This window comes from Neolamprologus brichardi, chromosome 5 (genome assembly GCF_056152115.1).
Source record: "Neolamprologus brichardi isolate AB-2024 chromosome 5, ASM5615211v1, whole genome shotgun sequence".
In the NCBI taxonomy this organism is placed as follows: domain Eukaryota; kingdom Metazoa; phylum Chordata; class Actinopteri; order Cichliformes; family Cichlidae; genus Neolamprologus; species Neolamprologus brichardi.
In genome coordinates, this window is record NC_142108.1 from 31,280,991 (window position 1) to 31,305,241 (window position 24,251).

At 41.7% G+C, this 24,251-nt stretch overlaps 2 protein-coding genes across 3 annotated transcripts in view; one reads left to right on the forward strand and one right to left on the reverse strand.

Annotated features, from left to right (window-relative positions):
- Positions 1-2,916: 2,916 nt before the first annotated feature.
- On the forward strand, positions 2,917-9,772 carry LOC102798906 (leucine-rich repeat-containing protein 3-like). Its single transcript, XM_006809883.3, has 2 exons — positions 2,917-3,203; positions 5,126-9,772. The coding sequence occupies exon 2, from the start codon at positions 5,193-5,195 to the stop codon at positions 6,042-6,044; it is 852 nt and encodes a 283-aa protein (XP_006809946.1). The 5' UTR covers positions 2,917-3,203; positions 5,126-5,192; the 3' UTR covers positions 6,045-9,772.
- Positions 9,452-24,251, reverse strand: part of col2a1b (collagen, type II, alpha 1b) — a 56,183-nt gene continuing 41,383 nt past the window's right edge. For both annotated transcript variants that reach the window (XM_087841062.1, XM_087841061.1), the window contains 13 exons: positions 23,962-24,123; positions 21,779-21,886; positions 17,546-17,653; positions 17,232-17,285; positions 16,658-16,765; positions 16,083-16,136; positions 15,842-15,949; positions 15,638-15,691; positions 15,421-15,528; positions 13,666-13,954; positions 13,221-13,408; positions 12,525-12,767; positions 9,452-11,319 (listed from right to left, as the gene is read on the reverse strand). In XM_087841062.1, coding sequence (XP_087697188.1) covers positions 11,173-11,319; positions 12,525-12,767; positions 13,221-13,408; positions 13,666-13,954; positions 15,421-15,528; positions 15,638-15,691; positions 15,842-15,949; positions 16,083-16,136; positions 16,658-16,765; positions 17,232-17,285; positions 17,546-17,653; positions 21,779-21,886; positions 23,962-24,123 — 1,731 coding nt within the window. In that variant the 3' untranslated portion in view covers positions 9,452-11,172. The remainder of the gene's footprint in view (positions 11,320-12,524; positions 12,768-13,220; positions 13,409-13,665; positions 13,955-15,420; positions 15,529-15,637; positions 15,692-15,841; positions 15,950-16,082; positions 16,137-16,657; positions 16,766-17,231; positions 17,286-17,545; positions 17,654-21,778; positions 21,887-23,961; positions 24,124-24,251) is intronic.

Sequence of the window (24,251 nt, forward strand, 5' to 3'; positions counted from 1 at the left end):
AGTACCCGGAGGGAACCCACGCAAACACGGGGAGAACATGCAAACTCCACACAGAAAGACCCCGGCCTGATGTTGGAATTGAACTCAGGACCTTCTTGCTGTGCGGCAACAGTGCTAACCACCGTGCTGCCACATGCATTCAGACTATTAGTTCTTAAATCCAGTTAATTTTCTCCTAACACGCTCTTGCTTTTACTCTTTTTGTGGCAAACGTTAGACCTCCCCCATCTAATGTCAAGAAAACAAGCTCGCACAGACGGCATGCGCTCATAACAATAAAGCTCACGGTGTATCGTCTGATCTATATCTGCTCTCAACTTTCAGCTGCTGAATTATTGTTTACCATTTGGCTGAGAGTGCACTAACAATATATAATGGCTTTGGAAATGTGCGCTTCCTCTTGCAACTTCTTTTGCACGCTACCTTTGTCTCCGAAGCGCACAGATACACGTTTTAGTGTTATTACTCTGCTCTCTATTGTGCTGGTCCCGAGCCAAAGTCTCAATCCAATCCATACACATTTGTCACGGCCTTTTATAGTCACATGGTGTTGTAATCCCTGCCAACTGATGCTGTATTGTTTTGGGAGATGTAGAAGATAACCCCTTTTCACCGCCTGCTTCACTCAAAGGAGCAGGACACAGCAAAGGTGCATTCATCACAGTGGCAGAATTGGAGACTCTGAGAGAAGCATCAGATTGAAAGGAGGAAAGAACTGATGTGCAGCCTAATATGCATTGATTTGAGCTTCCCAGTCTCCACTTTACCCTCGCATGCACAGTTTCAGGCTTATTCATGGTCAAGTGCACTTGCCTGATTGCTGTGCACAGGAAATCACAGGGTGCTCTGTGACTATATTCTCAATGTTTAGTGTCCTCAAAAGCTCTGCTTTGCATTTTAGCCCATGCGCTGGTTCTGCTGCTACAGAACAAAACGGGCTGCGAGTCTTTTGCTGTCACAAAGCCCCTACAAAGCAACATTTTTTTAATACTTTGTTTTGTCAGCAGAGATGATTTTCCGTCTGTGTTGTAGTTTTTAACAACACGGCAGCAAACCAGATCTTTGTGTTTAGTCCTCGGTCGTAAGCATTTTTAAGACGACTCCAGCACTACCGAGTCCCACTTGGCCACGCTGTGGAAAAATGGCTACTGAGAGCCTCAGCAGAACACCTGCCCCCAGCCTGACCTGTTGTTAGTGGATTTAATCCCGAGAGAATGACAGGCTAGTTACAAGAAATGCTCCACTGCTTTTTCTTTTCTCTCGCTCCCCCTCCTCTCCCTCTCTATACCTAATGGAGAGGTATAGCCACGTGAGTTTTGTGGGTTTTGTTTTTTTGTCCTTTCTTTTCACAACACAGATAAAGGATAAAAACAGGGACTGTGTGCACAGAAAGAACTAGATTTTTGTTTCTGGCTGGCAGATCTTTTCCACTGCCCTCTTTGTGTTTACAAATTTGTGTGGTTTGCTCAGTTTTCCCCTCTGAGGACAACACCTGAGCAAACAGATGACGCCAAACTGCTTCACTTCACTGCAGTGATGGTTTTCCTTGGAGTTCATATCGTCAGTGTTGTCATCATCGCGCTGCTCAGAGGCATGCGCATCGTTTAAAAGATCTTCATCCGATATTGCACAAATAGACTCTCCATAGCCTTCTCACCATGTGGTACAGCTTTTATTTTTCTTCCTGCAAATTGAACTTCGGACCCAAAATCATGCTATTCGCTCTCACTTCAGGGAGCAAAAATAGACAATGTGCAATACTTTTTTTTCTTTCTTTTTTTGAGTAGGAGATTTTTCTATCTGCCACCATGTGCTTTCTCATTATGCACCCTTTTGTCCCCTGTTTTCTATCTGGAAAAACCACAAAACTCAGCCTGTCTGCTGCATCATGTCTGGCAAACATGGAAATAATCACCCATCAAGGGCAAAACATTCACAAGTATTCAGCTGAATGTGGGGGGCAAAAAAAGGCATTATACTTGCAGCGTTCTGTATTTGTCAGGAGTGGGAATGTCATAGATTTAGCAGGAGCGGGACGGGCTGTAGAGGCAGAGGAGGGATACGAGGTGCCATCATGGCTGTCAGACCCATCCTTTCCCCCCTGAGGGCTCTGCTGTACATGGGCAGATATTCTTGCTGCTTACAATAGAAAATCAGACACGGAGCAGGTCACTCATCCCCAGAGTGCGCCTGCTCTCTGCATACATTCTGTTTCTGCTGTTTTGTCTCCCGGTCTGATGGTGTTTCCATGTCATTTATATGGAAATTCAAAACGTCAAGGCTGCCATATGTTCTGCTGCTCCTCTGTGGGTCCATGCTTATGTTTCCCTGCGTGTCCAAGTCAGTCTTCATTTTCAGCTTGATGCACTCTCTGTGTCTGCACACTGTGACAAATGAAGTCTCTTTCTACTTGACCTCCACTACTAAGCGTGGACAAAGCAGGAGTGATTAGAGGAATCGCATTTTCCCTTTAATGCTGTTTTCCTTTCAGCTCTATCAGTCAGGACTCCTGTTTATCTACCTGTGAACAGCTGCAGGTACGACTCCAGCCTGACAGCTTTTGTAAATAGCCCGCTCAGCTTTGCGGGTGATATAGGCTATTTATTATTTCGCATGCTATATCAAACAATGATTAGGCTTTTTTTTTTGCTTATTTAAAATGAATAAATAAATTACTAATCTATGTGTAACTGTGCGCATGGCTGGGTTTCAATCTGATTCTGCTGGAAAAATGGTTGGAAGAATCTGATTATATCTATAGGTTAATTAAGTTAACCAGCGTCTTCTCAGAAAGCTGAGATTGATTCCAGCTCTAGTGAGGGACAGAAGAAGTGGAGGGCACACCTCCCGCGTTTGTTTTCGTCTCACGCGCGCACACGCGCACACATATACAAGCGCGCGCGCGCTCAAGCAGATACAGAGGGAGGGAGAGAGTTTGCCCCACATCTTTATCGCTATAACTACCCTCCACGAGTGAGACAGTCAGTGATGGAGCCTTCCGCAGGGGACAGACCGCCACGCGCTCTCAGGTGATTCTCTGTCTCTTTCTTTTTCTGCCTTTTTGGGAAATTTGTCAACTCTGAGGATGATGATGATGATGATGTTCATCCAGTCTGTGGGAAGAAAAACTACAAACGGAGTCTAAATAAAACACATCATCACCCGCCGCGTGGATCCAAACTTCACCAGAAACGGTTTTACAGGTGAGTTTATTTATGTTCACTTGGGAAAACGAGCCCTGACATTCAGATCCTTCGCGAATTTCTCTCTTTTTAAAATTAAAAAGAAAAAAAAAAGAAAGAAATGCATTAACTTTAGCTTAATAAGGCAAGCGGAAAAAAACAGCTGAAGCGGAAAAAAACAGCTGAAGTAACTTCATTTTTATCGCACAAAAGTTTCAAAATGATACAGAAAAAAAAAAATCGCATTTAGTGTCAGCAAACGGAAAGCGCTGTTTTGTGGACGCCCTTTGCTTCGTGTAGACTAGTTGACCTGTTTCACGCAGATTAATGTCATCTAAGGTTTGCATGAAATTTCACCGGCATCGTTATCACGTCGGTGCAGGTTCATTTTGTCAAAAACTACGTTGGGTACAGGAAATTCCGAGAATGTCTTTTCTATTTCGGATTAAATGCCTTTTAAAATTAGGAAGGGATATTAGGAAAAAAATAATTGGAAACTGCAGTCACCAGCTGTAACCACAGCTGTATTTGCTTTGGGAGTCTCCCCACCCCGGTCTTTCTCAATCCCATTCTTATTAATGCAGCAGATGATTATTTTTGCTAATTGGGGATTTGCATGCATCTGCATTCAGTATGTTAATAACGGACCGTTGAGTGCTGAGCCAAATCCTCTGCACAGTTTATAAGGCGCAGAGGGCAGTTTGATGGACATCAGAGGGCTGTCACCCGGTCACCTTCAGGCATATCATCCAAATCTAGGCCGCTTGAGTCGGGGTTGAAACCCTCAGCCCTGCTGTCAGGACAATACAGACACATGACGGTTTTTATTCTATTATGAAAACGGGGAGAAAGCGGAGGGTGCTTGACATTTTAAGAGGATAGTCTTTTAATCAAATTCAAGGAGTGTTTTGAGATTTCTGCCTGGGAACAAGAACATCATATGGCCATGCTTGTGTCAACAAAACAAGAACAGGCTGCCCTCACACCACCTACAGACCCACATGGTTTTATTTATTTGTTTTAAAGAAAGGAAAAAACATTTAAAGCAGAGTCCCAGTTGGTTTTGCTCATGTTGCTTTTTTTAAACTTTTGCCTCTAAACTGTGGGAGAAGCGAGCAGATGCTAACACCCAGACTGCTGCTGGGTTATATTTTTCCATCCCTGTCACTTATTGACACTGTGGGACTCGGGACAGGATTAATGTTCATGCCGTTAATAGTGCAGCAGGCAATGCTTGGACTTATCGATCCAACCCCTTTCTAACCTACATCCTACAATACACATCTCCTCTACCTCACCCTTGGAATATGATTAAGGGGATATGGCATCATGGGGAAATAAATACAGGGATAAATGTGATGAACATGTATTGATGGGTGTAATGTAATGCTTTCCTTCTCATCTTAAACTTGTTATTCTGGAGGAGCACAACAGGAGAGGAATGGGAGGGTTTAAGATGATCTTTTATAATGATTTACGTCCCTTTAATGCAGAAGTACAAGAGAGGATTTTTAACCCTATTAGATCACTTAAACTGTCGTTACGGCCTGGACTGTGATTCGTGAGGAAATCACTGCAATAAAACTTGCTGATGGTTCCACTGAAAGTCCAGTTTCATTTCCGAGTTATTAACAAACATTTCTCTTCGATATGCATGACAAGGGCTGATTTTCTAGCAGAGAAACTGTCCTCTTACATGTGTGAGTCCATTTGTATTACATGCCTCTCCATGCAGGAGGGCTTTCGTGGAATAAGCCGCGTTTAAGCTCATTCGCTGTCTGTCTCTTTGGCCACTGACCTTTTTTCTGCCCCTCCTCCCGAAACATCATAATCTCCCCTTGTGAGCATTTGTTGTGATTGCATGTGTTTGCAGATTAAGTAACGAGAGAGAGAGAGAGAGAGTCTTCATTTCCAAACTGACCTCTTTTCTCTCAATCTGTCAGATTCTCCCAGCGCAACAGTGTGCGGCTAACTGGGACCTGGTGTGTGTCAGGAGGCTATGGTGAGGCCATGTGCACGGGCTGGTGTGAGGCGAGATGTAACGGCCTCAGTGGAGGAAGACGTAAAGGACTGGATCTTCACTCATGGCTGCGTGTGTCACTCCTGTTCTTGGCTCTGTGGGGCCAAGTGTTCCCACAGTGCCCGGACAGCTGCCACTGTGCCTGGGACACGGCCACGGTGTTGTGCTCGGATGCCGGGCTGCGGGAGATCCCAGAGGGGATCCCACCAGAAACCGTCTCCCTCCACCTGGAGCGCAATTACATACGGAACATCCCGGAGAGTGCCTTCAGTAACCTGGTCCGCTTGCGGGACCTATACCTGTCCCACAACCGCATCGACTCGCTTGCCTCCGGGGCCCTGCAACATCTGGGGCCCGAGCTACGCCTGCTGGACCTCTCGCATAACCAGCTGAGGCACGTCAGCAAGGAGGAGTTTGGTTCCACTCGTGCAAAGACGCGTCTTTACCACAATCCCTGGCACTGTGACTGCACACTCCAGGAGCTGATGGAGACTCTGAACCTGGAGCCCGAGACGGTGAATGGGATAATATGTGAGAGCTCTGTGCGGGGGGTGGGTGAGGGCAGCAGGTGGGAGGATCCAGGGTCACTGGGCGAGCACGCAGGCCAACCGCTGGTTAAACTGCTGGACTCTGGGGTGAATTTCTGCAGTCTGCAGAGGAAGACCACTGACGTAGCCATGCTGGTGACCATGTTTGTGTGGTTCTTCATGGTCATTGTGTACGTAGTGTACTATGTGAGGCAGAACCAAGCCGAGGCTCGCAGACATTTGGAGTACCTGAAGAGTTTGCCCAGCCCACGCAAGACCCCTACTGAGACAGATACTCTCAGTACTGGTTTCTAAACTCCTGCTCAGCTGAAATTTAAATGAAAATGTTATTTTTACCAACCTTGACTTTGAAATTCTGTGTGGAGTTATGGTGAAAACCAGCAGTGGAAGATGCACACACAGAGGAAACGCAGCTCCCGAACACCCTGCAAACGTCTTCATATTTCCTTTCCCATCATATTTGTTGCGAATTGTGGTTAAAACAAATACTTGCTTAGTCATCCCATCATCTCTACTGAGAGGAAATTTAAAAATCCCTAAAAGTACAAAGTGAAAGTGTAACATGTAAGACATCTTCTTCTTTTATCCTCCCACCATGCTTCATACTGTGTTCTTTTATCTTAAATTAAGCTCTAATTAGGAGTCGTTGACCAACTGACCCTTAATGAACTGCTGAAAGGCACTAATCAGCTGGAGTGTGTTTATCAGGTCGAGGACAGCGCGCAAACGCTAATGTGTGTCATCTTATAATTGCTTGTCTAATATGTGTGCGTACGTGTGCACGTGCATTTTTGTGCATTGCTGTGGCTGTTTTTACTTTGATATTATTGATTTTGCACAGACATAATTTAAGCCTTTTTCAATATATCAGCACTGAGACGGTGTTTATGTGTCAGTGGAAAGCCTCTGATCTATATTTCCTCTAAGGAATCCATTAGAGCTGGAGGTGAACTATTGTGTGTCCGTTTAGTATACATACCCAACATCGCCTGGTAGACAGAGAGTCCAAATCAATTTAGAAAACAATTATTAATACACATATTTATCCAGAGAGGAGCTGGTAGAAAACCTCGAGTCCTGATTATTTGGGGCTGCATTTCTTTTTCTTTTCCACAACCCTATCCCAATCGATTTTCTTTCAAAAGGCAGTGTGAAAATAAGCAAAACACTTTGATAATAAATTGCTTTGATTAGAACACGACAGATTGTAGTGTTACAATTAATGCTATTCCTGTAGGTGTACCGCAGGTGCACTGAATCCTCAGCCTAGCTTTTTGCACGCATGCAGAACAAACCCTGGCTGGATAAACATCCGCATTTCACCCAGTATCACACGATTTAATTGAATTCAGATTTACTGTGGTAATATGTTAGCATTCTGTGAGGAGAGGGTGTGCAATGTGATTTAATAAATCTGGATTTGTCATCCTCCACTGTTGCATTAGAGACTGTAAAAAGCCCCATTTTCAGTTTTCTAGTCAACCTCTTTAAAACGTGTCTCCATACCGGAGTGTGGGATCATAAATGGGGAAAAGTAAGCTTGTTATTTACGGCATAATTTTAGCTTCCACTCTCATTATATTCAAACACACACACAAAAAAGACTTTGGAAACAAGAGCAACAATGCAACCCAGTCTGCAATGATTTCCTTTGAAAGCTTTAATGGGAACAGCTAGTTTATAACATGTTTTATAGGTATGTGAGCCACAGAGATCTTTTTGTAGATCAATTTGTAATAATTATGACTTAAAAAAATCTCTTTGGACCAAATACCTGTTGGTCCATTCTAAAACTAAGTTATGGTTATGGTAAACTACTAATACCAGTATGTTAGCAGCAGTGTTGGGGAGTAACGGAATACATGTACCGCCGTTACGTATTTAAAATACAAAATATGAGTAACTGTATTCCGTTACAGTTACCGTTTAAAAAGGTGGTATTTAGAATACAGTTACTTTGTTGAAATAAATGGATTACACGGCGGTACTTCCCTGTTTCATATTGTGGCGGGTCAGGACTGTTTGGGTTTTGTTTGACAGCTACGTTCTGTTGTTCCAGGCGGCAGCGTTACGGTTGCCATGGTTACAGGGTGACGCTCTCTCTCTGCGTGTGAGAGCGCCTGTTGTTGTTGTGCTAAGCTAATAGGCAGAATGCTACAGGTATAGCCCTAAAGAATGTAGCATCATAGGCAGTGTAGTCCGTGCTGCAGGGAGAATGGACTGCCATACACGTTATGTGTCTGTGAGCGAGGGAGGGAGAAAAAGGAAAAGTACGAGCTGTCATCGAGCAGAAACGGGAGCTGGAAGCATGTAAATATAATAATAACCACTGCAGCCAAGAAGAGAGCCTGACGAGCCCAGTTGTAAGTAAGCTATTAAGACTCGACTGTACACCGTGTTCGTGTTTTCCTCCAAAAACAATAAGTTCCGTTGGAGCAGCCTTTCAACGCCTCTCTCTGTCTCTGCTAGCAAAGTTGACCCAGACAACAAAGTAAAGCTAGTTTTCGGCTACGAGCCGACACAGAACCCACCGTATTAGTCAGAGGTCCCTTTACTACGGTTCGGAGCCGCGGACCTTCAGTAACAGTAATAAATCACAGCAATAGTACATTCATGTAGTTGTAAACAGCATGATAATATATTAAGTAATCCAAAGTATTCAGAATACGTTACTCTCATTGAGTAACGTAACGGAATACGTTACAGAATACATTTTGGGGCATGTATTCTGTATTCTGTAATGGAATACATTTTAAAAGTAACCTTCCCAACACTGGTTAGCAGCACTGTCATTGTGAGGATGTTGGTAGGATTTAGCTCAGAGCACTGTGCTGAGGGGCCATACAGTGTCATAGAGCTGCTAGCATGGCTTCTTTTTTCATGTATCATCAGTATGTGATTGATTAAAGTGTACAAATGTCTATGTGGTCATTATATACAATAAATTGTTATCTTATCTAAAAGCTGGGTTGGTAAAGTGGGAAGAGCCGAGGCACACCCTGGAATAGGTCAACATTTAATGCGTTATATTAATAAGTGTGGTTTGTTTACTTTGGACCCACAGAGAGAGATTCTGGTTCAAGTCTGCGCTGTTCCCATGCTGTCAGAACTAGAGTGAGTTATTGATATTGTTACGGTCTGTGTGTGAAACCAGTCTTGTTGGTAAACCGCAGGCAAGAAGAAGACGAGAATAAAACGGTGGACGCTCGTTATGTGACTTAAAAAGCAAAACTGCCTGTGAATAAACTGTATGTGTAACTGTACATACTCTGAATATTTCTTGAACGTTAGCTGTTTGTCATAAATCCTACATCTAGTGTTGATGTGCCTGAGCTCAGTTTCATATCTTTATAATGATGCTCCTGGTCTCTCCAGTGATGATTGTAAGAACCCCAAAAATCAACAGTTTTTCCTGTAGGTTTTTGTTATTATTATTATTATTATTATTATTGATGATGATGTATTTCCATCTCAGTGATTTGTTCTCTTGTCTGTTTGTTCACCCGAAAATATCCAAACAAGGGTAAACTCATATTGGAAAGTATTACATTCAATAATAAATGAGCCATGAAAAGCGACGTTGGGGGAAAAACAGAAAAAATAAAAAATATACAAATAAAACAAACATTGCTCTACTTTGTTTATAGAAATGCTTCTTGATTTATTTCTACTGAAGATAGAAAAATGCAATTAAAAGAATAGAAATGAAGTACAGAAAGACAAATCACAGTATGAGCTGATCGTAGTTGGCAGTGTTTCCCATTTCTACTTTACTGTGCATGAAAAGTGAAGGAAACGATTGGAAAACCATCACAGGTCCGTTTTTTTCCCATCATCAGTCAAGGCAAAATTAAACCATATCCATCACTGCTCTTCCCTGGAAATACATCCATATATTGGCACGGAAACATAAAACGGAAGCAGGGCAGATATGATACGTTGTGTCTTTTTTATTTATGTTTTAATGCTTTTTTTAAGGACGAGAACAAAACGGAACATAAATAAAACGCAACTTCAGCCTGTGACTTGGTTTTGTCTTTTATTTCCAATTTACATTAATTAAAACGTAACAAAAACAAGTCATGATCATAATAATATAATAATGCTATTATTATTAATAATAATATTATTATTAATAATAGAAAATATACACAACCTCACACAAATGGACCCTCTGGCTGGCCGTAGGACCGGAGCAACAAAGTCAAACACGCTTTACATCGTGAGTGCGAAGCAGAGGGCGCGTGCTGTGAGGAGACTGAAGGCAGGAAGCAGAGAGGGATGAAGGTCAGAGCAGGCGGGGGGGCAGCAGACTGGGCTTTAATGATCAAATTTTCAAATCTTCAACATGTTGGTTACACAGATGTAAAGATTTGGGGTGGAAAAGGCCTCAGTTTCAACTTGTCAAGATCTTCTTTTTTTCAGCGTGAGGTAGCTTTAACATACCAAAACAAATGTTAGGAAAAGAAAAAACAATTTTTAAAGAAATGAACATGACTTGATTGTAAAAATTTACGAGGGGGCCATATTTGTTTATGTACGAAGGCTCGAAGCAAAGAGGGGGCGGGGGGCAAGCCGGGACTTTTATCACCCTGAAATCCAAAATCCTGGGCAACATGCTCTCTGAGAAACTGTATATATATGTATACACACATATACATATATATACATATATACAGGTCACTAAATGTGAGTATCTGGCTGATAAAAAATACAAACTGTTTTACAACAATAGCACCATTGACTTTATTTATAATACACAGTAACTTTTGACACACTGTGGCAGTAGAAATAGGAACACCTGCACTTTCTTTGCAGCTTGATCGTTGTTTCATTCTTTAGTGGATGTCGTACAGGAGCGATGGGATGGTTAGAAAAGAGGAGGAAGTACGAGAGAGAGTTGGTGGAAATTATTTGTGTGTAAGCCACTTTTCAATACTTAGCAACAAACTCAGTCCCGTCACACCAGGGATCTCAACCTAAACAATAAATAAATAACACCAACACATTGTTCTCTCTCCAATTCCTACGTATGCTCCTGTACTCTCCTCATACTTCCTCCTTCTTGTTCGCGAATATGCAAAAGATTAGTTGGCGGGGAGAAGGGGAGGAGGTGGGGAGGTAGCATTTTTGGAGAAAACGGGGAGTCCGTGGTTCGGGGTGGGCAGGGGCGAGCTGACTGGAGGCAATGCTGGATGAATCACAAATGACAGGTGCTGGTGCCATTCAGTGCAGATATCCTATGGAGTTCAACTTGGAAAAGCACTTTCTACTAAGAAAAAAAGTCCCATTTAAAAAAAAAGTGTCTTGATTTTTCTTTTTTTCCTCTTCCTCGCCTCCTTTATCTGAGGTGTGCTCCTCTTTCATGTTATTTTCTTTTTCAAATCTCCACTTTTTTCTCGATAATTCGATCCCTCGTTCTTTACAAGAAGCAGACCGGCCCGACATCCACTCCAAACTCCTGGTCTGCTCCGCCGATATCCATGGGTGCAATGTCCAGGATGGGCAGACGAGAGGTCTTCTGTGATCTGTATTCAATCACCGTCTTGCCCCATTTTCCTGTGTGTCTCTGTAGAGCGAGAACGACAGGTGCAAACAGCTGTTAAACCTCTAACTACTCCAGAACTGGAGAGAATGAGATTAGTTTTGTGAGTGGACACAAATTTGTATGAGATTTATTGTTCTCTCAGCCACTTTTAACATCCCTCATTACATTTTTACTAGGGGTGCAACAATACTCGTATCGATATTGAACCGTTCGATACTGCTTTCGGTTCAGTACGCATATGTATCGAACAATACAACATTTTTAATTTATTTTATCAACTTTTCTTCTGACGATGCTGTCTGTGTTGAGCACTCAGTGGATCACTGTCGAGCGCAGATCCACCGAGCGCAGCGCAAGCTAGCAAGACAGAAGCTAAGCTGCAACATGGCAAATTGAACCTCCCCCACCCTCATTCAGATCTGGCCTTTGGAACTATTTTGGTTTTCATGTGACGTATGACCCTGAAGGTAAGCGCGTCATGGACAAAAGTAAAACAGTATGTCGGATGTGCCACGCAATGCTCAATTACATTGGTGGGAACTAGTGCGTTAGCGCAGTTAGCTCGTTAGCGTGTTGGCCGTTCAGCCCCACGCACGGGGCGATCCGCGGTAGCTTGTTAACGGAGATTTGCCGTGTTGTGGCGTTAACGTCATTTCAGATTAACGCTGACAGCACTAGTGGGAACACAACGAATATGACTGCACATTTACTCCGACATCATCCTAGTGCAAAGACAAGTGGAAGCAGACAAAAACAACAAGCACGCATGCTACAAGCTTTAGCCGAGTCATTTAGACAGCCGTTAGCACATGATTCTCCTTATGGGGACCTGATATGTTTAATATGCTGCTGAGAATATAGCCCAGAAGAAGCGTATAGTATAGCTTTTATTTTGGAAAGAGACATTTCTCTGTAATAAACTCTCTTTTTCAAAGATGAGTGATTTCTCCATCAGATAGATTTATTTTTTTATTACTTTGTTGTTTCAGCAACATTAAATTTAAAAACTGTACTTTTGAGTTAAAATATATATTTATAATTTTAATAAATGACAAATTAAAAAAGCATGAACATTTTTTTGTATCGAAAAAATATTGAAGCGTGACACCAAAGTATCGAACCGAACCGAACCGTGAATTTTGTGTATCGTTGCACCCCTTGTTTTTACGATTCACTGACAGCGTGGGTGTAATGTATATGGATGTCAGCCATATTGCCGCTCTTACCGTGCAGCCATCTTCCAACACAGCGTAAGTGAAGCGGCTGTTGCCCTCGGCTCTGATCTCCACGTCATTGGAGCCCTGCAGCAGCACGGCCTTCTTCAGGTTGCCTGTCGAGCCGTCCATGTAGGCCACGCTGTTCTTACAGTGGTAGGTGATGTTTTGAGAAGCCTCAGTGGACAGCAGTCTCAGGAACGTCATCTGAATGGCGGCAGTGTTGGGCGCCAGGCTGTCATCGCCATAGTTAAACTGCATTGCATAGGAATTCAAGGAAGGGAAGGTTAGAATAACAGTTGCAATTGTTTTTATGTGTGTTTTTTTACTGGTTGTTGAGATGTTTCAGGTTTTAAAAACCTTACATATAGGGGTTTTAAGAGGGAGTCATTGATTTTATGTCCTCGCTCAGCCAAAATGTGCTTTTTATTCTTCTGCTAAAGTTTATTTATAAGGTTTCTTCTTGAGACCAAGATGCTTTTTAACTTTGCTTTAAGTAAGACTAGTATAGGCTTAAGAGAAAACGATGGAAAAGGCAGCAGAATCCATAGACGTGTCAATCAATGATCAATACTTATGCTGAACTGCCGACCTGCCTCCACTGTTTTCATATCATTGACTTTTTAAAATAGTTTAACATGTGCATAGCAGTGAATCCGCTTTCCGTTTCACAGGCACAGAGAATTTAAAAATGTTGATGCGACTTACATGGAATCCTCCATTCATGCTCTCTCCGAACCAGACATGTTTGCGCTCCTTGCTCTTGCTGGTCCACCAGTTCTTGCGAGGGATGCTGGAAGGCTTGGGGTGGACGCAGGACTCCCCTGTCTCCATGTTGCAGAAGACCTTAATAGCATCTACGGTGCAGCCTTGATTGGGATCAATCCAGTACTCTCCTGCAGATGGAAAAAGATAGGAACATGGGAGCACATCATTCTCGGTCTTATTATTATTTATTGTACTTATTTATTGTATAATGTTTTGTTTTTCTAATATTGAAAAAACAGACTAAATCAGCTCAATCCAAACACTCCCCAACTACAAAACCTTAGCTAATACAAACCTTGACTTTACTAAATTGAGAAGGCAAAAAATTCCTATCTGCTTTCTCATCTCACCCCAAATTTAGCCAATTCCCCTCGGTGTCACTCACCGCTCTTCCAGTCAGGGTGGCACAGTTTCAGGTCTCTGCAGGTGCGAGCAGGGTTTTTCTTGGATCCCTCGGGGCTGCGGATGTTCTCAATCTGGTTGTTGAGAGATTTGAGAGTGGCGTCGACCTCAGCATCATGCTGTCGGAGATTTCCAGAAGCCTGGTCGGCTCTCATGTACCTGAGAGGATCGGGGCCTTTCTCAGTCTGACCCAGACCAGCGAAGGCAGACATATCAATGCCAGGGCCCGGGGGACCAGGAGGACCAGGGGGTCCGGGGGTTCCAGGAGGACCCTGAGAGAAAAGAATAAAGACGGGAGGGTTATAGACTTCGTCTTACAATCATTGCACTTCTGCATTATTTTGCCCTTTTCTGTCAAACCCGTCAAGCCTCTCTTCCTGATGGGTTCAGGAAATCCTCTACAATCTGTTCTTGTATCTCATTTCTATTAACTTCTCTGAGACTTCACTCCCACTTTCAGCATCCACGTAGTAAGCGAGTCATTCATTTCCACTCATACTCACATTTAATTTGACCTTTGCTGAATTTTTCCTTCCTGTTTTTCAGTCCATTAATTGCCACTTAATTTCTTGTTGCAGTGCACCTACAATTCCTGCTTCAATGTGAAATTATGAAATGCAGACACAGTTTCTGCAGCTCCTACACCATACGTGTGTCCTCCCTACAGACTGACTTTATGTCTTCTACCTATATCTTTAATAAGGACAACAAATTTGCTATAATCTGGTATAATAATAAAAAACAAACATTAAAAAAACTTATTTCATTTATATATACTTAATTTTGTCCCATGTAGACATTATGTTTCTGCCTTTTTATAATATTTTGTAGGGGTGGGGGAAAAAATGGATACTGTGTAGTATGGTGATATTTTGTTTCTAATAATGTATCGATACAGGGACAGCAGAAATCGATTATTTTGTTACAAAAAAGGTTTTTGTGCTCTGACTTCAGAGCATGTTGATCCTTTTTCTGAGCAAGAATCCTGACATTCCTTCACTGTCCAAATGTGTTTAACTTTTTTTATGGCAGCAATAAACATGACAGTTTACTTATTTTAATTTAAGACATGTTTTATTTGAATTAAGTTTAAAACTTTTTTATTTAATGTAAAATTATATTTTGTTTTAATTTACTTTCAAATTCTTCAGTTGCTGAAGGGGCTGCATAGTTTTCATAAACTGCATAGTTCAGAATAGCTATAATTGTACCAGATGGTTGATTCAGTTAAGTTGGACTAGACTGTAATACAAACCGTTCAGTTTGTCAACAATAAAACTGAAATGAGAGAAAGACTGAGTGTGAGACTTTGATATTAGAGAAAATGAATATTGATAAAGTTTACCTTTATGTACAGAATCTGAATATCGCAAAATATTTTTTAAAATTGCAATAATATCGTATCGTGGGATGTGTGGTGATTTCCACCTCTAATATTTTGCTGCTACTCTTTGTACCAATCAATAAAACACATCGCACAACTAAACCCCTCAGATCTCGCACTCATGATGTCATGAGGTTGTGACAGTCGTGCACAGTTTCCAATCTTGTCCCATTCTTGTTTTTTCAATTCTTGAAAACAACTTTGGCATTCTCGTGTATTTAACACAAACCTGTTTTTTTGCAGAATGTAGCAAAAAGTAATAAAAACAAATATTATAAATATGTGACGGAGCAAATTAAATTAAAAAAAAAAAAAAAAAGAACATGAATTTAATGAGCACAAAAAAGCACTCACAGCAGGACCGGTCTCTCCACTGCGACCACGGGGTCCAGGGGGTCCAATGGGTCCAGGCAGACCGTTTGAACCGTCTTTTCCAGCAGGGCCAACGGGTCCAGGTGGTCCCTGCAGAGACAGTTTGAGACATTAAGGTCTGAAGATGAAGCATTTAAAGAAGCTAATGGTTTTTCAAAGTGACTGCCACTTTTTATTACAGTTGAGTATTTGTACTCACACGTTGTCCAGCAGGTCCAGCAGGTCCAGTAGCACCCTGGTCTCCAGCTTGACCCTAAAGTAGAAGAAATACAGTAAATCCCTGAAGCATGATGACAAGAAAACTGCACTACAGCAAAGGCATGAATTAGCTGAAATGACTGAGCTGGTGTACAACAAAGTTCAGGAGGCAGACGTATGTTTACAGGCAGAGAGTGATGCTTACTGGAGGTCCGGGGAGACCCTGCAGACCGGTGAAGCCTCGGTGTCCCTTCTGTCCTCTTTCACCAGATTCTCCTGCCTCGCCTTTGTCACCGCGGGGTCCTTGGGGCCCCTGAGAACAAAGTGTGGTAATTTCAAGAGTTAATTTAAGCCTTGTGGCTAAACCGATTTTCTTTTGTTTATTCAGGCCGGAAATTATTCAAGACTTGGCATGCAGCTTTGTTTCTCTTCAGAAAGAAACATACAGGCATTCCTCGGGCACCAGCAGGTCCTGAAGATCCAGCAGGTCCTTGTGGACCCTGAAGCACAAAAGAAACAAAAGGAATTATGGACCATACGAACACAGAGTTCACATTTTTGAAATAACAATTATTCTAACTTTTAATAATCTGCTAGTAGAAATTTCATTAATAATTACAGTAAGTTTCATGTTCAAGATTTAGCAATTTGTCTTCACTCTGTACTTGTCATTGTGTACCTCCTTGTTCAACAATATGTTTATATACCAGTCAAATATCTCTGCGTTTAGGAAGCAAACTGATAAAATAGTCTACAATTGTTAACAGTACACTGACTGAATGTTATGTAAATGAGAAAAGCAAGCACAGAGTTTAATTTCCCTCTTAGACCACAGGTCACTCAGGGATAAAACACTTGAGACACACTCCTCAGCACTCGCTATCAGACAATATGCTAATTTCCAGCGGAGAAAAATCCACCTTATATAAATCTCATAAGGCCAAACAAACTTTGCTCTTCAGCTGCAGCTTTTCTAGGAACATCCCATTTTAATTTAGCTTGTCTTGGAGGTAATACTCACAGGCTCTCCTCTGTCTCCCTGTTTGCCAGTCGGACCAACTGGGCCGGAAGCACCGGGAGCGCCCGGAGCACCAGCAGCACCAGCAGGACCAGTGTTACCACGCTCCCCCTGCAGAGGGAGAGCACAACAGTCAGGGATTTACATGTAACGTAACATAACTCAATTACTGCTATCTACCTAAGCACAATGTTTGATAAAAGATGTTAGAACCAGATCGTAAAAATAAACATTTAATGCACATATACTGTATAAATACATTTTTATAAAACTGTGCACTCAGAATAAAGCTCGTCCAAAATGTGCAGATACCTCTACAATGAATCATTTGTCGCAGCAGACAAAGAAAAAATAGTGAATATGATTGTGTTTTAAAAACTATTGCATGTGATTGTATATTACAGGAGGCTGATCTATAAAAGCATCTCATTAGGCTTCCGGCTGCACTTTTCCTTTGCTTCACGCTGCTGCTGTTGTGCAGTCTTACGCCACTATCGTGCAATACTGATTTGAACGTTTCCAAAATATCAATAAGGGTATTAAAAATTGATTGATAAGACCCAGACTTGCTTCTCACCTTATTTCCAGGAGAACCATCTCTACCGGGAGGTCCATCAGATCCAGGGGTGCCCTGTCAGATAATAACCAAATCAAATGTTAATAGTTTCCACTAAACCAGATGTCCCCTTAACTGAATACAGATCAGCTGCATAATAAACCTGCTCCAATGAAGTGCAATAGTAATGTGGTGTAAACACAACGCAAATGTAAACATGACACAACGGCGGTGCATAGTGACGGACTTCACCTGTCGGAGGAAAACAGCTGAGAGCCCTAATGTTGCAGACGTGAATCTAATTCACACATGCTGCATGCTAGCTATTCCCTGACCTCTCTGCCAGGCTCTCCAGCAGGTCCCGTCAGTCCAGGTGGTCCAACAGGTCCAGGGGGTCCACGGTCTCCAGGACCACCAGAAGCTCCTTGCTTTCCAGGCTCACCCTGAGGACAAATGAGAAGACTTTTAACTGACTTCATTCAGTTGTTACCGTTACTATTAGGGATTCACCGATACCAATACTGGTATCGGGTATCGGTACCGATACTGTAAAATGTGGTATCGGTTAACTCGTAAAAGTTAACCGATACCACGAACCGATACTAACTTATTTCATTAATCAGAGGGTGGCTTGTCATTTTTGTTGTAGTTTTTTAGATTGGCCACTAGGGGGACATCCCGCGCTAAACAGGCACAGGGTTAGACGAGTGAGACTGGCGACTCCAGATAAAAAAGAGAAACTGGAGGCTGCTGTAGCTAGGCTAAACAAAATGTCAGCAGTGTGGACCAGCCAACTTTAACTCAGGTTTTGGAAAAGCGATGAAAAATGTCAAGAGAAAATCCACGGGCAGTTAAAATAACAGAGGCTCTGACTCATTTTATCGCTCTGGATGACCAGCCAATGCCGGTCGTGGAAAACATAGGATTCTTCTCAGCATACTCGAGCTGCGATATGAAATTCCCAACCGCCCACACATCAGGGAGATAATGGTGCCAAAACTTTCTAAAGAGGTAAAGACAAGCAGTGTGTGCGCGATGTCAGTCCTTGGTTTAACGGCACAGTGGACTGATGATCCACGGGCAGATGGGGAGTTCGTTCGTCAATGCCAAATACTTTCGTTATTTTGTTTGTTTGTTAACAATATGGACACTCTGCAATAATTTAAAAGTTTATTTTATTCTCAAACCTAATTTGTATTTATTTTATTCCAAACAGAAGTGTTTATTTATTATTCTGAAAGCTCGAGACAGTGCCAATAGTTCAGTGATATTTTGTTAAATTACAATGTGGAGACTCTGCAATAATTTAACAGAAGTGCTTATTTTTCACTTGAAATTTTTTTGTGGTCATTTTTATTAAGATATTATTTATTATCGGCAGAGAATAAAATAAAACCTGTCTAATAGACTCCAATTTGTGCATGTAAATGGAGAGTCCTCTTCACACACTGAGGTTAATTATGGAGTTCCACAGGGTTCAGTGCTAGGACCAATTCTGTTTACATTATACATGCTTCCCCTAGGCAGCATCATTAGAAGACATAGCATACATTTTCACTGCTATGCAGATGACACCCAGCTCTATCTGTCCATGAAGCCAGATAACACACACCAATTAGTTAAACTGCAGGAATGTCTTAAAGACATAAAGATTTGGATGGCCACTAACTTTCTGCTTCTTAACTCAGATAAAACTGACGTTATTGTACTCGGCGCTGAAAAGCTTAGAAATATGGTATCTAACCAGATTCTTACTCTGGATGGCATTACCTTGGCCTCCAGTAACACTGTGAGGAACCTTGGGGTCATTTTTGACCAGGATATGTCCTTTAACGCACATATTAAACAAATATGTAAGACTGCGTTCTTCCATTTGCGCAACATCTCTAAAATTAGAAATATCCTGTCTCAGAGTGACGCTGAAAAACTAGTTCATGCATTTATTACTTCCAGGCTGGACTACTGCAATTCATTATTGTCAGGATGTCCAAAAAACTCACTGAAAAGCCTTCAGTTAATCCAAAATGCTGCAGCAAGAGTACTGACAGGGACTAGAAAGAGAGAGCATATTTCTCCTGTTTTGGCTTCCCTTCACTGGCTTCCTGTTAAATCCAGAATTGAATTCAAAATCCTGCTCCTCACATACAAGGTCTTAAATAATCAGGCCCCATCTTATCTTAATGACCTTGTAGTACCATATCACCCTATTAGAGCACTTCGCTCCCGCTCTGCAGGCCTACTTGTTGTTCCTAGAGTATTTAAAAGTAGAATGGGAGGGAGAGCCTTCAGTTTTCAGGCCCCTCTTCTGTGGAACCAGCTTCCAGTTTGGATTCGGGAGACAGACACTATCTCTACTTTTAAGATTAGGCTTCAAACTTTCCTTTTTGCTAAAGCATATAGTTAGGGCTGGACCAGGTGACCCTGAATCCTCCCTTAGTTATGCTGCAATAGATGTAGGCTGCCGGGGAATTCCCATGATGCATTGAGTTTTTCCTTTCCAGTCACCTTTCTCACTCACTATGTGTTAACAGACCTCTCTGTATTGAATCGTATCTGTTATTAATCTCTGTCTCTCTTCCACAGCATGTCTTTATCCTGTCTTCCTTCTCTCACCCCAACCGGTCGCAGCAGATGGCCGCCCCTCCCTGAGCCTGGTTCTGCCGGAGGTTTCTTCCTGTTAAAAGGGAGTTTTTCCTTCCCACTGTCGCCAAAGTGCTTGCTCATAGGGGGTCATATGATTGTTGGGCTTTTCTCTGTATCTATGAAGCGCCTTGAGGCGACATTTGTTGTGATTTGGCGCTATATAAATAAAATTGAATTGAATTGAATTGAATTCCAATTCATTGCATTTCTGTGTGTGTGTGTGTGGGTGTGTGTGTGGTAGAAGTATCGGTTTTTGTACTCGGTATCGGCAAGGACTCAGATCCAAGTATCGGTATCGTATTGGTTTGAAAAAATTGGTATCGTTGCATCCCTAGTTACTATTATTTATTTAGTCGGATTATTCCCCAACATAGAATACAACATGTTTGATGAATGCTGTCATTTTAGGTTAAAAGCTTAGCTTCTGCTGTAAAATTAGGAAAACAAGAAACAATTCTGGGGTCTTGTGGATATAGAAATAATATCATATTTAATTTGAATATGATTCTGGTCTGTAGTCATTGTCCTTTATGTTGACCAATCACAGCTTTGTGAATGATCAGAGAGGATTAACTGAGCTTAAAGTTCCTCATAGGCCACCTTAAAAACCTGTCATGATGGTCATTATATATAACTGGGATAAAAGGGTACATTTCTGTACATAGTATGCTTGTGCATATTCCTACAGTACAAATCAAAATTTATAAATCATTCATAAATATTATCCTCAGTTTAAAAAAAAAAGTAACTGAATCCACAGTTCGACTTCACTTCTGCTACTAAAATCATTTTCTTGCTTGAAACATTCCTGGGTGACTTTCCTGGCATCACTGCTGTTTTCTTGGCATCCCTTTCATGCGTACGGATGAATAATTGATGGTGAGGACATGCCCACTGAGATGTTGTAAGTAGGGGACAAGCTCATGTCACGCATCTAATAGTGTGAGACGCAAGAAGGGGAGGCTTCTTGTCACATGTCATCTTGTGCATCAGATAGACTCACATGGAGAGCAGCCCGAGCTCATGTGAGATTCGATTTGACTGTGACCCAATTAGGGCAGCAGAATGACAGTGGAGCCTGTCTGAAGGCTTTGCACATTCACTCGTACTAAGTGACAAAATAGTAGGCGCTCTGCTCTTAAGGCGTCTTCCTGAATATTTATTTTACCACCCCGTTTCTGAAAAAGTTGGGAGGCTGTGCGAAATGTTAAGCGCAAGTGCAAGGATTTTGAAATGTTTTGCAGGTATGAATGCAATGCACAAAAATGGAATGGAAAGTAGAGATTTGTAGTTACATTTGTTTACATTTTTGTTTTTAAATGGACAGATATTAAGTTGCTTCCAGCAAAGATATGGAAACACCTCAATCTGAGTAACTACAGACACACAAGTGGAAGAAATCCAAATAAGAAAAACACTTCAAATCTATGAGCTCCAACTTTACTGGATTAGAGTTTAAAAAACTCCCAAACGATTACATAATTACATCACCAACTATTTTCAACACTGATTTTCTTTTCTTAAGTTGTTTTCTTGATCAATCAATTAATGTCAAAATGTCAAAATCCAAAAAAAGGAGAAAATCAATAAAAAACAACCTTCGTTCTCTAGTTTATCTGAAGCATGGAAAATTAATTGTATTACATTAGATATCACAAATGATTTTGCTTATGTCTCATGACTAATACATGAGCTGATATTGTAATTTTATTTCAGCTCTATTACTGTGAATTAAATGTCTACATAACATTTCTACAACATAGATAACAAACATTTTAAATTTGTAACGTTTGACTCTTGGAAATGATGAGGACCATATTTTAGGATTTATTCTGACATAGTCAGACTAAATAATGTGTCGTTTTATTAAACTAAATAACTGACAAGTTGAATTTTGTGAGTGGGTGAGTGGGTATATTACTTACAGAAGGTCCAGGCAGACCGGGGAAACCTCTCTCGCCACGCTGTCCAGGGAGACCAACAATACCGCGCTGACCAGCCAATCCCTGAGGACCTGAAGGACCAGGCGGGCCCTGAGAGGAGAAAAGTGGCAGAGCGGTGGTTATATAGATTTTTACTATTAATATTATTATTTTGGGTGGGTATGGATTAATTTAACAACTATCAACAAACAATTTTGATCATAGGTATCAACAACCAAGAAAAATCAAGAGATTTTACAGTTTATAAATTTAACTTCTAGTTAAAACAAATCTGAAAATCTAAACCTAATCAAAAAAAAAAACCATCACCCAAACTAGACAGTGCACAAATACTAAAACGAGTGAATACATGGATATAAAATTACAAACTAAACAATGTAATATAATATAAATAGGTTCAAGCACCTTTCATTCTGGTGTCCCAGAGACTCTAATATATCTGCGTTTAGGAATAAATAATTTTAGCCATCGGTATAACAGGATGTCACACAGAAAGGTGACTGTGTGTCTTCAAAGAATTGTTTAAGAAAAAGAAAAATATATGATTGATAGTTAAGTAAGAGGACTGATGGGGCTCTAATTTCCATCCTTTTAATGTGAAGTTACAGTGAGAAGCCTTTCTTGGAAAACAGCTAATAAAACACTCAAAGTGATCCATCAATCACCAGCCACTTTATAAGGCACGCCTGTTCCTCTGATTGTTAGCGCAAATCTAATCATCCAATTATGTGGCAGCAAATCGGTGGCTTTAGGCAGGCAGACGTTTAAAGAAGATCTGCTGGAGTTCAAACTGAGAGTCAGAATGGGGAAGAAAGGGGATTTAACTCTTTTCCTCTTGAATGCGCAGTAGGGGTAATAACTCTTGTATATTTCAGGCCTGCTGATGGAGAAACAGAAGACCACGCTGGCTGCCGTTCCCATCAGAACAGGAAACTTAAGATTCACACAGGCTCACCGAACTGGTCAGTGGAAAGCTGGAAAGACGTTATCTAATGAGTGTCTTCAGAACTAAGTTCAGGATAAAAACATGCATGCATAAATGGTGTAAGCTGAGCATTGTTTAAATGCCACAGCCTGCATGTGTATTGTTGCTGACCATGTCTTTATGCCCTTTTATGACCACAGTGAACAGAAGGACGATGAAACATGTCACAAACTCAAACTGGTGTCTTGAACATGAGAATAAATTCACTATTCTCTGATGGCATCCACAGTAGAGCAGCTTTGATTTGGGCTTTTTGTAAACAAAAGGGGGGGATGTCTAACCTAGCAGCAGCAAGTTGTTCCTAATTAAGTGGCAGGTGAGTGTGCACAGTTCATTTAACACATAGAGACCGGTAGGTTATGCAGGGCGCTATTTCTTGCAGGTTTTGTGATGTGTGATGACTTGTTGAGGCATCACTTTTGTTTGCTGACAAACGCTCAGTACAGTTCAATTCAATGCAAAGCAAAGATGTGTTTGTGTCCTATGATTGATCTCTTCTGTCATTTGCTACACGTGGGATTTTATTCCCAGCTGCACTTTTCAGTGTCAGTCTCTCCATCACCTCTCCTCATCGCCACAGCTCACTCTTTCACATGTCCTCTCCCTGCAAACATGTCCACTATAAACAACTCACTCCAACTGAGCACCCAGTTCAGCTGACAAAGACTTTGATGTGCTGATAATCTATAGGACGGACGGAGTCTCGGCACAGCGGCTATCTTGATGTTTGTGATATGTATAGTATGGTATGTCATTGTCTTGACAGGACTTGTCACGTGTCTGTAACGGGCGCGTGCAGGCAGCTCTGGGGGTAGGCAAAGTAAAAGCCTGGGCTCCTGTCATCAGTCTGTCACTGGCCTGTGCTGCCCTGTGCTGTCAGATGTCTCGGTCTGCTATTACAGCCAGTGATGGACACTGACAGCTCTGTGCAGAAATGGAGAGTGTTTCCATTACTGATAAAATTGGCTCTTTGGGCTGACAGAGCCACACGAACGCCGACAGACGTGCAGAAAACAAACACATCTGATCATTTTCGACTCCCCGGAGTAGCTCTAACGAGCCTAAATATGGTCCACTGAAGAGGTTTCAAGTATTACAAAGTAAAAAGGAGTTGCAGGTGATGCCAGCCAGTGTCTTGAGTGTCTTATGATGCAATCTGATTGTAGAATGAGAAACTCACAGGTGGACCATCCTCTCCAGCGTCTCCCTTCTCTCCGGGAGTTCCAGCGGGACCACGCAGCCCAGCATCACCCTGTCTGCCTGGAGGTCCACCATCTCCCCTCACGCCTTTGGGTCCATCTTTACCGGAAGGACCAGCAGGACCAGGAGGTCCAGGATTACCCTGACAAGTGTGAGGAGGAGGACACATAAATATGAATCATTACTGAAACATATGAGTATTTTTTGTTATTTTAACTATCCAGTGATGATATGTAGAGCTCTATATGACTTCAAATAACACATAGACTG